This window comes from Peromyscus californicus, unplaced genomic scaffold (assembly GCF_007827085.1).
Source record: "Peromyscus californicus insignis strain IS unplaced genomic scaffold, ASM782708v3 Scaffold_16__1_contigs__length_79575227, whole genome shotgun sequence".
NCBI classification, from domain to species: domain Eukaryota; kingdom Metazoa; phylum Chordata; class Mammalia; order Rodentia; family Cricetidae; genus Peromyscus; species Peromyscus californicus.
The window spans coordinates 12,443,835-12,458,718 of NW_026294458.1; the positions used below are offsets into that span (position 1 = coordinate 12,443,835).

The 14,884-nt window shown below is 45.2% G+C and overlaps 1 protein-coding gene across 24 annotated transcripts in view; it reads right to left on the reverse strand.

Moving 5' to 3' along the window:
* The window catches only part of Kalrn (kalirin RhoGEF kinase), a 612,231-nt gene that overhangs the window by 364,147 nt on the left and 233,200 nt on the right, over positions 1-14,884 (reverse strand). For all 24 annotated transcript variants that reach the window (XM_052740404.1, XM_052740400.1, XM_052740397.1 and 21 more), the window contains exon 6: positions 8,561-8,683. In XM_052740404.1, the coding sequence (XP_052596364.1) occupies positions 8,561-8,683 (123 nt within the window). The remainder of the gene's footprint in view (positions 1-8,560; positions 8,684-14,884) is intronic.

Below are 14,884 nucleotides of genomic sequence, written 5' to 3' on the forward strand. Positions count from 1 at the left end.
CCTTTAAAAACCCTTTAGAAGAGGCAGAAGGGGCTGGTGGGTTTTGACCCAGGCCCTCCTGAGGCTATCCTGTGTTTCTCTGTCTCTCTCCTCTGTATTTCTATCTAAGTCTTTTATCCCTCACTCCTCAAGAGTCCCTGTAGTAAATAAATGTGGGAGCTGGCCTCCCACAACTCTCCAACAAACTCTACAGGGTAATAATAATCAGCTGTAGAGTTTGACTCAGGTCTAGTGCCAGCTGATTTAATTTCTTCACACTGAATCGGTGATTCTCTAATTGATTCTCAGTCTTGTATAGATTTTCTGGGGCCCAGTATGTACAGTTAAACCACAATCTAGGGTAGCAGGAACCAAATACAGTATGTTTTTTTAAAAGCTCTCAGGTAATGGAGCGAACAGTCAGAGTAGAGGCCTGCTGCCTTTCACGCAGGCAAACACTTCCCCGTGGCTGAGTTCTGAGCATGCTCTGTTCTGCTCTCCTCCCCGGTCTAGTTAAATGTTGATGGTGTAACCAAGAACAAAGATCATAAATGGGTCCAGGGCTGATCAGAACATAAAATCTATTCCTCCTACTGCGTGGTGGGCAGAAAAGGGAAATTCCACCCACAAGGCTGTTCGTAGAGATACCAACACTGCATCCTGTTGAACTTGACTGGTAAGAATAGGCTGGCTGGCACGGCATTCAGTACTTTGCAATCTTAGGTTCTCTGGCAGGCCTGCCTAAGGAGCCCAAGCGTAAACCCTAGGAAATAGATGGTTCTTACTCTTGTTAGCAAGGAACACACATCAGCCACTCCACTGCCACCTTTAGGATCAGAATCTCAACAAAGAAGCTCAGGTCACATGAACTTTAAAGGCCACCAAGACAAGAAATTCCTGGAGACACCTGTTCATGTTGGGCCTACAACACATGGCTAGCCAGTGATGGCACAAGGGAGGCGTGCTGATGTAAATCTGTATTGTTACTCTAGATGATGGCTGGATGTGTATCTTTGAATCTCAAGTGTATTTCCTGTAGAAAGCACACGTCTGGGTCTTGGCGTTCTAAAACCTGACCATCTGCACCTTCGTTTAATTGTTTCACCTTCAATGCCATTGTTTTCGCGTGTCCATGTGTTGTCTGAGTATATGAACATATTCACGTGTGTGTACAAGTGCATGCTAGTGTGTAAGCATATGTGTGTGTAGGTTAAAGGTCAATGTGGGGTGTCTTCCTCGGTTGCTCTCCACCTTATTTTTTGAGGTAGTGTCTCTCACTGAACCTAGAGATCACCAATTTAACTAGACGGGCCGGGCAGGGAGTTCCAGTAATGCACCTTCCTACGCCGCCTCAGTGCTGGAATTACTGGCGCACGCTGAAATTCTCAGCTTTTTACATGATGCTGAAGATCCAAACTCAGGTCCTGATGTTTGCCCAGCAAGCATTACCCTGAGTCATCTCACCCGCTCCGAAGGCCGTTATTGACACAGCTGAACGGACATGTGCCATTTCCTTTATCCCACATGTCACACATTTCTTCCTACACCTCTATTCCTCCTACACTTCTGTACTAACGGGATATTTTCTAATGTAGCATTTTACTATCTCTCTACGGACTGATTTTTCACTATTTTTAACTTATCTTCCTAGTTACCCAAGAAGCATCTTATCAGAATCAGCTCCTGATATATACTATTTAATTCAGTGAACATAAAAACGTTTCTCCTGGAGAGAGCTTTATGCCCATTCCCTATGTATTGTGGTATTGTTCCTGTACATATTACACTCATAAATGCTTCAAGCCTGACATTCAATTGCCATAATTATCACTTTTTATAATTGTATGTCTATGGAGGCTGAGGTAGAAAAGGCGAGTTAATGTATGCTATAGCTTTGTTTATTGGCATCCTTACTTATCATTTCTGCATGTTTTCATTTGATCCTGTGGATTCCAGCTACTACCTGGAGATGTTTCTTTTGACAATACAGATCTTTATCCACGTATCTCCTTAGTGAGATTACTTACAAATGTGTTACATTTCTATGTAATAGGTCCAACAATACATATTCTTTTATACAATTGCTTTTAAAATCAGTTCAGTCAAGAGAAAGTAGGAAAGGAAATATGTGCATACCTTGTCCTTTACAGTTACATAATTCATCTTTACCAGTGCTGCTCATTATGGTAGATTCAAATTACTTTTGGGGATCACTTGTTTCCAGTATAAGGAATTTTCTTTGTGATTTTTCTTTCCCCAGTTTTCTGTGGTAAACTATCAGGTCTACATCTCCAATCCTGCCTTTTACCAGTTCCTCTCAAGGGCCCTTTTAAAAGCTCTATTGCCTTAAATGTCTGCAATCTCTGTTGTAGATAAAGTCAGTTCCATTGGGGAAAGATTTGGGACTTGATTTTGAATAGTATGTTTCTACCCTGAAGTCAAATCTCTGAGCCATCCATGTCTCTAGGGTTGGGGCTGGAGGCAGTGGTGTGCTTTTCTAGGTAGTAACTCCATTTTGGGAGCAAACTTTTCAGGGGAATGAGGTGAGAAACCTCAAGTCTCCATGGTTTGTCTCTCTCAGCAAGAAGACACCCTAATATTCTCACAGTATTGCCCCCATGGATGGTACAGCTGATGTTCCCTGAATTAGGGCTTTGCATGAGACTAGATATACACCTCTAGGCCACACTCACCCATAACCAAACCTTAGCACAGGTGGCTGGGGGCAGGGTTAGAAATGTCCTACCTGGGAAGACAGTCCTTTAGCTGGGAGGACCTGCAATCATGGTTGTAAGCAGTATGGAGTGATTTTCTTCCTACTGAACTGGGAGGGCAGAGGAGAGAAGGGACCTTAACTCGAACACTATGGATACTGCTCTTAGTGAGTTTTTAAGTGCTTTTTAAATAGATATTTCTTTATTTTCTGTATGAATTTAGGATTATTTCCAGAGACTTTAACCAATACTTTCAAAGAATTTTCTCTAGTTTCAATGCAGAGTAGGTCCACAAAGCTCCTTGAGCTATCGCATTGGATGTCTTTTGGGTCTTGAGATATTTTGTTTTAGGGAGCAACTATTTTATACACATAAGTGGTACAGAATGAGAATCTTTTACTGCAATGTGAACATAAATTATTTGGGGAACTTGTTAAAAATACATGCCCTCAGGGACCCACTCCCAGTGGTCTTGATTTTCCAGGACAGGAGGAAGAGGAGGAGGAAGAGAAGGAGAAGGAGGAAGAAGAAGAGGAGGAGGAAAAGAAGGGGGAGGAGGAGAAGAGAAATACTTACTTTTACCCAGCTTTCTACATGATTCTAATTTTCAGAGATGCATATAATGTTTGTCCCTTCCTCCTCTTCATCCTGCTCTTCCTTTTCCCCCTTCTAAGATTACAAAGGTGCTTTGCTATTCATACTTACACTAGTGTGTATGTGTTCATGTGTGCGCAGACGTGTGTGTGTGTGTGTGCGCGTGTGCGCGCGCGCGCACGCGTACGCGCATGTTTCCATCCAAATCTAGAAATTCTGCTGCTATAGGAAGTGCAATAGAATTCTGATTTGAGGCATCCACAAACAGTAATGACAGGCCACCCCACAGCAATATGTCTGAGTGGACAGAAGAGTCACCTGCCTACAGTCATTTTGTCTCTTGCAGCAGATATGGCTTTTCCTTGGGGGTTGTTGTTTGTAACTTTCCCTCAAAACAGACCACCACAAACTTTCTCCAAGTAGCTTGATTCACACATCATCAAATGCAGTTATTTGCCTCTACTAAGTAAATTAATAGCATTGAAGCTGCTATGAAACACATGCTAGGAAAAGGCTTCCTACTGCCCAGATGCACATCGTGTGTCACTACTACGAATCCTCTTAGTCGTCATAACAACAGAAAATGAATACTGTTTCATATTTTAAAACTCCAGACAGAAGCTATTAGCAACTCATTTCTTCCCAAAGAACCAGCTAATTAAAAGTGTAAATAAGGCTGTTTTGCATTTATCCATGCTCCTGTGAGGGCCTGTCTCATGAAGAACCATACACGGATGGCTATGTGATTGTTCTATGTAACCTACACTTGAACTGACTTCCACCTACCCTCACTCCCAGCAGAGAAGGCCCACTCAAGGAACGGAGAATTCAAAATTAAGTAATGGAGAAGGCGAAATTAAGGAAGAGGAAGGCCCCAGAGGGCTCCGGAAACCTGGCTTTCTGAGGCATTGTAGGGAACCAGAGGACATTTTCCTAATGGGTTTAAGAAGGTGAGAGTCATCATCATTGTTGATCAGAAACAAAACAAAACAAAAACCCAAAAACCCATGCTATGAGAAAAATCTAAAATAATCAGCTTTAGCCTTTTTCTTCCAGGTTTGTTCTTGTACTCACTGAGCAGGACACTATTCCCACACTCTCAGTGTGTTTAATTGGTGGGCTTTATTGGTACCAAGTCATAAATAAAACCAAAGAAGTTTCTGATTTTTCCACCCAGGACTTAAGCAGTTATTTCCGGATTATGTACTAAATTAAACTCACCTCCCCACGTTGAAATTCCCAGCCCTAGCATCTCAGAATGTGTTCACATCTCGGGGGAGGGTTGTTAAGGAAGTAATTAATTTAAAATGCAGCCATTAGTGTGGTACTCGGACCAATCCCACCCACGTCTTATAAAGGAAATCAGGACGGGGAGACACACCAGGGGTGTGTGCATTCACCAGGCAAAGGCTATTCGAGGGCACACCAAGAAAGACGACACTGAGAGAGGCTCAGGAAAACCCAGTCTGCGGCACCGTGCTCTTGTGTCCACACAGTCAGAACTGTGAGATAACACATTTCTGACTTTGTTGTGATGGTGTTGCTGGGGGTAGAATCCTAGCCCTTGGGCATGCTGGGCAAGTACTCTACCAGTGAGCTGCATCCCTAGTTTCTTTAAATTTCTGATGTTTAAGGCACACTGGCTGTGGTATTTGCTATAACATTCCTAGAAAATGAATACATTTGGTAACTGTCTTCTTAGCTAGAATTATATATTTCATCAGTAGATAAACAGCAGACACAGGGAAGAAAACATAAATGAGTAACTTATGAGCTAATAATTTTAGATATAATTTGATATACCTAGGACTTAATGCACATCAGTTAATTCACATATTATTCATGATTATCAATGAGTGAACAGTGGGCTTGTCAGACCAATGCTGACTGCTAATGAGCAATGCACCTGATCTCCCTCCTCATCAGAACTCACCCCTGCCTCTTCACCCTGGCCCAAGCATTCCTTGTGGTGCTGACATGAGACTATTGGTTTGTAATTACATATTTATGGGTGAAGTCCTACACTTAACATCTGTTTCCTTTGGGAGGTTCTGTGGGACACAGTCTTTTCTCTGTTTTTGTTCACCACTCTGTAGGCCCACCCATCCAGCACAACCCCAACTCCCAATGACTTGTTCTTGATTTTAAAAAGTTACCAAGTTCTTGAGCTCTGAAACTGGGGAGAATGAGTATCAGGATTTGCACTGTATTGTTTCCCTTGAAGGTATTTAAAGAGTTTGTATATACATTCCTCTGGGGGAGAGGACCCACAAGCTTCATTTTACATGATAGGGCTCTGTGACCTCCCCCAAAAGAAGAATCACTGGCCTAATTCAGTAGTAAAACAAGACTAAACAGCAAAAGACTCACCTGCAGCTTGAAATAGAGAGAGAGAGAGAGAGAGAGAGTGTGTGTGTGTGTGTGTGTGTGTGTGTGTGTGTGTGTGTGTGTGTGTATGTGTGTGTGTGTGTGAGATGTTCCAAGAACAGAGGCTGACATGCCTCAATGAATTTGCAGAACCATCCATATCCCTGCCCCTTCCCCCGGCTCTCCCTGGAGAACTGATCATTGCTGTCGTCATTGGCTGGAGAAGTGAGGCGCTGCTGGCATTCATCTGTTTCTTGGCAGCATCATTCATCACTGAGGCCAGGGAAAAAGCCTGTAATTCTCTCCATTCACCTGTTTGGAACGCTGCCATCCCTCTTTGTAGGAAGCCCCTTTTAATAACAAACCTGTAAACTTCCCAGAAAAACGAGGACACCGAGCTGTGTTTATGGAGCACTGGTGCCCGAGCAATTGGATCAAACAATCCTGGGATTTCCCTTCCCTTCCCCAGCAGCCCAAGAGGAGACCCAGCCTCATCAGGCTACAGACGCCACCACGCCTCTGCTTGCTGCTGGCGCATTCACTGTGGAGCTAAGGGAGGCTGCGGATGGGCTGTTTCACACTAATTGGCTGTTGGACGTTAAACCTTTCATCTCCCAGTTCCAGAAGACACTACTCTTCAATATTTCTTCCCTCGTTTGTGTCCTGAAAAAATAACTTCCCCAGTAAATTTGTCAGAGTAAAGGTTTTCAATGTGCCATTAACTCATAACTACCCACACTAACTGGGGAGAGCAGTAATACAGACCCTTCAAAGCCAAAGGCGCTGTCTAGCTTCCTAATGCATGGCTTCCAGGGGCTTGGTGGCAGACTTACCTCCCTAATTATGTTTGTCTTTGTTGCTTATTAAAATGAGTTTGACTGCCTTCAGGCCTGGCAGTTCAGTGATGTGAAAATTCTGACACAGAATTGGTGAATGTCATCAGGGAAAAGCCACAAGGCACACAGATAATCAAACTTGACTAGGTTTGAGTTCACAGTCCTAATCACCTGTGATCAATGACTTTGTTCCCATGGGACTGAGTCTGGGGATAAGAAACGACTGCAGTTGGGAGAGAAGAGTCTTTCCATTTAGACGAGGACGTGAGACTGTGCTGTGGTCCAGACTGATCCCATATTTATGTTGGTTTCCCACCTGGACTCACGACATTCTTTGTTGTACCCAGTGATCTTTCTGTGTGAGCCTCACACTGTTCATCTTTATTTACCCGACAGCCTTTGGTGGCTCCTACGCTTGTTATTATGGCCTTTCACAACTGGCCAACCCTCTCTGAAGCAACAGGACCCTGCCCCCTTGAAGTTAGAGGCGGTGCTGGGTTTGATACTGGCCACTGAACTGTGCATGAAAACTGGCCAATGGGGTGTGAACAGACATGTCACTTCCAGGTGGAAGGTCTCAGAGCCAGCTGTGTTTGGTTTCACACTTTGTCTGGCCAAACAACTGGCAGCCCCTGAGATGGTGGCTGCTGCTGTCTCCATTGCTGGTGCCTGTGATAAACCCACTTCCCGCTAGCTAGTGACCAATGCATGCCGGGAACAAGAAACCCTTGCTTTCAGCCACTTAGATTTTAATGCCCTTAGTTAACTTAGCAGATCTGGTTGCATATGTCAAGCTACATTTGATTGAGTTTTCAGCTCTGCAAGCAGACAGTGAACAACTGAAAGATGAAATCATTTCTTCTTCAGCAGGGTAAGTCCAGTCCACAGCACATTTAACCCAAGTTGGTTGGTTGTGGACCATGAAATTCTCTTCCTTCTTGGCCCCTGCCATCATCCAGGTTTGTGTTTTTCTAACACTCTCCCTACTCCCAGCACAAATCTGCAAAATGGTAAAGCATCTTTGGTTTTCAGGCGCATGGGGAATGGTGGAGCTGTGCCTCTGGACCAACAGCCAGAAAAAGGAACTCAAAAAAGGACATCTTTGGTGGAAACATTCTTAGGCTCCACATGTTTGGACTTAAGGACAGAAGACTTCTAAAGGAAGCCTTGGAGCTACCACCCAGAAAACATGGTATTCCCAAAGCTAGGTTTCTGAGGGATCACATGTCATCTAGTAGACCCACAAGTCCCCATCTATCAAAACATCAGCATTCACTGATGACTTACCATGCACCAGACACAGTTCCAACTGTTTTACAATTAACTCATTGATTACCCAAGCAACCTTCTAACTTAGTTATGATTTATATTTCACAGATGAAGGACTGAAGGTAAGAAAGGGTGAAACATGGAGGTAAACTCCCTATGGCCACATTGAGAGGAAATGGTCTCCTCTTACTTCATGCCTCCTTGAACACGCCCATCACGCATGCTCGCTCCCACCGCGTCCCACCCCTCCCTGCAAGCCGTGTACTGCCGACTCCACAGACTGCCATCCTCTGAAAACTCCTGCCTTCCAGACCAACATCAAACAGATCTTCTCCCCTCTCTCCAAATCAGCACTCAAATATTTGAAGGCAGCAATCATGTGTCCCATAGGGCTCTTCTTCCCACTATAAGCAGCCACAAGTCACTCAACACTTCCCAATACACCATAGCTTGAGGCCCTTCTCCATCCCTGTTCAGTGACTCATACTTGCTAGGGACCAAAAAAATGTCAGTGAAGTCAGTGAAGTGGAACTGGTGACTGGCCTGTCATTTAGTCTTGTGCTGAGCTCATGCCCCGACAAGCACATTCCTTTCATAGTGTGAAGTGGGGTCACGATCTGCTATAGGAACAGCTGGCTGGCCCGGTGCCCTGCACAGGTCCCCATTCTGGCAAATGGACTGCTAAAAGAGCTGCACGGTCAGTGTGCCTTGTTCTAACTGGAGCCTGCTCCTCCCTCGCCTTTGCCCTGCTCCTTTCTTGTCTCGTTCCAGAGGCATGCTGGGAATGGCCTTTCCACTCACCATGGAGTTCATAGCAAAGTGATTGTGCTGCGTCTGGAGGTCTAGTGCGTGCTGGTAGCTGACGCCGATCTCTGTGTGGCTCTGAAGAAATAACTCCTTGTTGTGGCTTATCCAGTCGAACATCTAGAAGGGAGAAGACAGGACAGGGTGATGAGAAAGGTCATAGGTCAAGCAGGACATTCAAGGCCAGGAAGAATAAAACCCTCCTGTTGTTTCCCAGGGAGAAGCTGTCCTCTCTCTGGAGTCAGAGTGGGCCACAGTCTAGTTTCACAGGAGAATCCTCACATTTTAGCATAAAGCTCTCCAGGCAGCTTCTGTTTGTCTACAGAGCCTCAGGTCAAAAGAGAACATGACAGAGAGAACTACAGAGGTGGGGTGGTGGTATTTATTATCAAAGGTAGCTACTGGCCCTTTGTGAAGCCTTTAGAATGTCCCAGGAAGGCTCCACACCTGTTTGGAGGACAAGCACTGAGGGAGCAAGCTGGGAGGCCTAGCCTACTCATTTGGGTAGCCACATCTCCTGCAGGCAGCCCCCACACACAGAAGGGGACTGGTCAGAAGCCCAGTTCCCAGAGTTCCAAGCTCTTCAGGATGCTGGATCTAAGCTAACCAGTGCATGAATCTTTCCAACCATTCAGCCTGTCTCAAAAATAAAAACGTGACCCAAATCAACACAGTAAGATGTGAGAAGTGTGCGAGTTCTTTGGGTGTAGTTTCTCTCCCTTTGACACTGGCCCGTGGGTCACCGATCTTGCCGTGCTGCGGCCACCGGCTGGAAGCCAATGGAAAGGAAAGGAGGGAGTCAAGGCAGCTTCAGGAACAGTCAGGGCCCCGAGAGAGCAGGGTGTGGGCTCCATTTTGTCTCTGGACTTCTCGAGAGGTGAGAATCCTTCTCTATTTTTCACCCAAGTTTAACTTAGGGTTTGTATAGTTTGCCGCCCAGAGCAAGAAGTGAGACAACTAGGAAAGGGGTGAGCCGCACCCGTGAGGAAGAGCACTCTTCTCAGGCCAGATGCTCCATGTCTACACGCTTAGGTCGGTGGTGGTGGTGGTGGTGGTGGTGGTGGTGGTGGTGTGTGTGTGTGTTGGGGGATGGGTTGCTGCAGCCACTCCCAGCGTAGCAAGAGGATCAGATGAGCGCCGAGACAGGGGCATGAAGGCTGCACCAGCTTTCCTGTGCCAGCTCCTCTTTTTACCCAGAAAAGCAAGCTTGCTTCTCCAGTCACTCAACTAGTATACATGGGATACCTGCCATATCCAAAGAGACGGCTGGCCAACGATGTAAAAAACGTGCTTCTTGAAATTAGGTGGCTTTTATAAAGTGTAGAAAACTGATGTGGACGCGGGTTCTGTTTACTTATTTGTTTTTATTTATCTGAGAATTTCATACATGAGTACAACACATTTTCATCATTCGCATCCTTCTCTTCCCCTCCAACTCCCCCCGTATTCCTTCAACATTCTCTCTCAAATCTACGTCCTCTTCTTCTATAATTGTGTGTGTGTGTGGGGGGGGTATGTGTGTGTGACTTAAATCACAAGTCTAAAGGTTTATGAGTATGATAGAGGCTAATCTGAGATACTAGAAGAGGATAAAGAACAATACATTTCCCAGGAAAATGAGGATCCTGTGTTAAGCCTTGACTTAAAAGAGAGGAACCAGATAGATGAAGACCAGCAGGTTCAGTGACCCTGCAAAGTGAGAGTGGAATACAGGGTGGGAATCAGAGCAGCCCAATATGTCACAGGCACTGAAAATACCCCAGTGGTGCTTACTGTGCCTTGGGATGTAGACTAGGAAGAGCCAGCCAGAGGGCATACTTAGGGGGAATGGCATACGAATCCAGGTATAGGTGAGGGCCTGGAGAGGCAGTGGATTCAGAGAAGCAGATAGGTTTGGGAGCCCCTTTAGACAGGACTTCCCCAAAGCTCATCATCACTTGGAGAGGAGAGGGTGGGAAAGAGCTGGCAAGACCAGCTACGGCATACTGGTCCTTGAAACCCCAAGTACCACCGTGGGGGCTGCTGAAGGAGGAGGGTAAGAAACTGATGGTGGGCAGACATAGTGGGCTATAGTTGGAGTGTCCTGCATTTGAGAGGCCTAGGAGAGTTTCAATATCTATTCCTGTGGGCAGCTAGATTTGTGTGTCTGGGGGCCTAGAGAGAGTCATCAGGGCTGCAACAACTCACACCTGAACCTACGAACACCAGCTTTACAAGTGCTTGGTCTGGAGACTCTCCCACCAGAACTCCTCAAGTAACAGAGGCGTTATTTCAGGCCAGGGTCTCCTGAACAGGCCAAGTAGATTATCTGCTGTGTGTGCTGGTCTGCGTTTATCAGCCCCAGCCGGCCCCATATTGCAGGCTGCTGGCCACGGCTCCCCCAACCCCCAGTTATCATTAATGATGGAGAGGGAAACAAGGCAAGCCCTGGAGTTTAGAGGGTTCTCATTCTGTAATTTTTGCTCTTTAATAAAATTCTTCCTCCAAACCCCATTTCAAAATAATTTCTCATCCCTTCTCCTTATTTACAAAAGACTTAATTATATTAACTATAGAAATGCTCCAAGTCCTGGGAGCTTGTGATGGTGAGAGAATATTCACTCCATATCCTTTCTTGGCTATCTCAGGAGCCCAGAAGTGACCTTGTATTTTCTGCTGAATAACTATTTAGATATTCAAACTGACAGATGAGGTACGCGCAGCACCACAGTGATTAAAATGCTGGGCACCAGGTCCCTGCTGGACTGCAGAGAGAGAGGAGGGCTGGACATAGGCCACGCGAGGTAAGAGGCAAGACAGAGATGGCCACAGCAGGTGTGCGCCCTGCTGAATCAGCCCCTCAAAGACTGATGCTGGCACCGATGCCACCCCCAAATTCATGTTCTGCTTCCTGCTTCCTGGTAGTGAGGCACCCTGACAAAGTTCAGCTTGTTCTGGAGAAACTGCTTCAAAGAAGTAACATGTGTCCCGGGAAGAGAGGAAAAGACCTGGTCTGAGGACTTGATGGTCTCATGTAAATGTGTGTTCTGACCCAGGAGAGCCATAAAACTTTTTTGAATTTTTGATCGGGGGGGGGGGGGAGATATAATTAATTATATAATACATCATATGTTCTGATATATATTACATATTCTGATTTGCAAGTGATAAGTGATTCCTAGAATGAGAGTGAGCATGCTTGGCTTACAAACGGCACATTTTTGAAACCCACGAAAAAATAATTTTTCTATTCAAAACAAAAATTAGTTTCATGGAATCTCCCGGGGTTAGAATGTATATTCATTGCTATAGCTCATATTTCTAGTGGTTGAATTAAGGAATGTAGCAAGAAAACTGGCCTTGTTTTACAGCCAGAGAAAAGCAGCTCCTTAGTCCCCGCCACGACATTTCTCAGGTGCTTGCAAGCTCAAGTTCCAGTGTCCATTTGCATGTATCATCTTATTGCACCCTCAAACAGTATCACATGAGTATTACCATCAGGTCCTCTTCACAGAGAAGGCTCAGAGAAGGGAAGCCCAAATTCTAGACATCATTATTCCACCCTGTGCTACATTTTCTGAGTGACTGTCAGCCGGGCTCTGAGAGGCTGTGTGCACCATGATGCCCCAGCCTAGCAAAGGTGCTTGGCACCAAACACTTGTTTGCCAGTACCCAGCTACCTCCTCTCTATGGCTACACCACAGGAAGGGTCCCAGATGCTGGGCAGAGCTGCCTGAACATCGGCACTTCTCTCCTTAAATGCTGGAAGGGATAAAGGAAACAGAAGGGGTGAGGAGGGAGGGAGGGAGAGAGGAGGAGGAGAGAGGAAGGATGGTAGTTGGTCGTGCCTAAGGTTGTTAATGTCTGGAGAAGAAAAAAAACTTTCTAAGTGGTCCTAGCCTCAAGCCAGAACCATTTATAATTCGATCCATTTGAATTTGACTATCCGGAAGACACATGAGCCAGAATGACTAAAGATGAAAAGGAGGACCAGAGCAAAAGAGAATGTATCCACAGTAGCTTCGGATTCTTTATGTCTCCACCCTCACTTTTTGAGAAACTACAAACGTCACACTCAACAAAATGTAATATAACAACAAAAATCCTTCCAAGAGGAAGGGTCATATCTACGTAATGCAATTATCTTTCTGTCTGAACTGTACACAGTGTTCTCTGTCTTATTAAGAAAGATGTTATATGTAAGCTACTTGAGGTTTTTTTCATGTTGTGTTTTAACTAAGCTAAGTAATTTTTTATGCTAGCTAACTTCAGTAAACATACACAAAGCTGGTTCTTCATAAATAGTCAATGTTAAAGGAATCTATTTAAATGCAAATTAGGAAAATAAACACAAGACTTGCCATTTTTTTAAAAGATGGGGTAACTAAAAGGTTATTATTGTTCTGCTCTGTTTTTAATGAAGCATAACTATTTCACAGAGCAGGGATATTGAGTAAAAATCTTTTATTTCCTTCTTATAGTGAAAGCGCCTAACATCTTCTAACTCTCAAATCACCTGACTATTGTTAGTATTGTACACTAATTATAGATTACATTGCAAATAAGATACTCATACTCAGCCTTGATGAGCTGATTAAGCAAAAAGTCGCAAAATAACTGGTGGGTTTCTTTTGGCTGGGTATGCACGTACAGGGATACACCCTGTACCCTGCAGTGCCTCATCCCTGCAAAGTCCAACAACCTCCTGTGGGTGAATCTTGTTAGGCCCGGGAAACAAGGTCTCCAGTCAATTATAAAATAAAATCCTGTGTGTTAAAGTACAAAGAGCAGAGAACACAAATTATTACAAGCTGCTGTTTGAACTTTACCAAGCCGTATCAAGGGTCTGAACCTCAGTTTTTTTTTTTAATCTGTAAAACAGATAAATAATGATTATACTATTTAAATAGGAATAACAATTTATACTATTTAAATCCTAGGCCACCAGGGACATTCAAATAAAATGATGGGTTGGAAAAAAAACTTGGTTGACTGCTACATACATACGGATTTTTGAATCCATATAATGAGTCTGTTCTAGCCTACTCCCAAATATTTCCATTTAAATCCAAACAGCAGGTGGAAGGTGTGGGGGTAAAGCTTCAAGTTCATCCTACAAAAGCTCCATGGGCCAGCGGGACTCACACCTGCGGTTCATGCGTGTGTGAAACACTCACAACCCACTCACCTGAGACGCACCACTAGAGCAACCACAGGCCTCTTCGGAGAGCTGCTCAGAGGTACCAGCATTCACTCACACAGGGGTCCTGTGGGTGTGTCTGCCTCCACAAGACTCAGAGCCCTTCTACCAAAATACTTGGGGCTCTGGTGCCTTCCTACTGCCCTGGATGGCCTGACCACAGAGACAGCATGTTAGGCAAGATCGTGTGCCTCATCTGATCTCCCTGCCTCTACCTAGCAAGGAAGCATCCACACTCCCCCTTCTCCGCCCTCTCTGCCACGGCCTTGCTCTTTCACTTCTAGAGACTTACTCCCTTTGGTTTGTAACAGTTACCCCTCCCCCCCCACACACTCAGGAGAGATGCCTATTAAAATGCCATCTTTCCTGTAATCCCCTTTTGGAATTAGTTTATCCTGGATATAGAAAGAGCTCAATAGGCCTTTTCTGATCACAGGCCACGGATGTGATTCTAAAGTAAGGTGGCAGAGGGATCTTAGACAAAAGATGAGAGGCCCTATAAGCACATGGGAACCAGGCAAATTTCCTGACTTCACAATTCTGCTTTCACGGAAACTCTCTCTGCCCCGGGCGCATGCTCTTGTGCAAAAATGCCAACACACAGTCCTCACGTGTGTATTCTCGCCCAGGGTTCTTAAGACCCTTCAAGCCTGGTTTTCAATGATCTACTCTCCTAGGATTAAGCTTTCCTGATTTTCTAATGAGGAGGAGGAAGGGGAGAAGTGGGGTGGTGGTGGTGAAGGAAACAGGGAAGAGAGAATATTAAAGACACCAAAATGTGGACCTAGTTTCTAGGTTTCAAGAATCCTTGCTGTAGTCGGTTCTCTCCTGTGCTGGTTCCTTTATTCAGTCCTGCAGACTGTGGGGCCGTGTGTGTGGGGGACCATCCTTACCCAGATCTCCACAGAGGCAGGGACACAGCCTGACAGATTGTCTTGGTGACAAACATGTCTGTCTTCTGTTATGCTGGCGTCATGTCTGCCTACAGACGTTCCCACGTTGCATGAAGGAAGCTGCTTTCTCCTGGTCACAGACCCTGTCTGCTCCAGGGAGGAGAGCCCAGCTGGCTATCTAGGGGGCAGCATCCCTGTTTGTTCCTTAATCAGCAAGGATGCCAGTGTTACCCATCAGGTTGTGTCTGT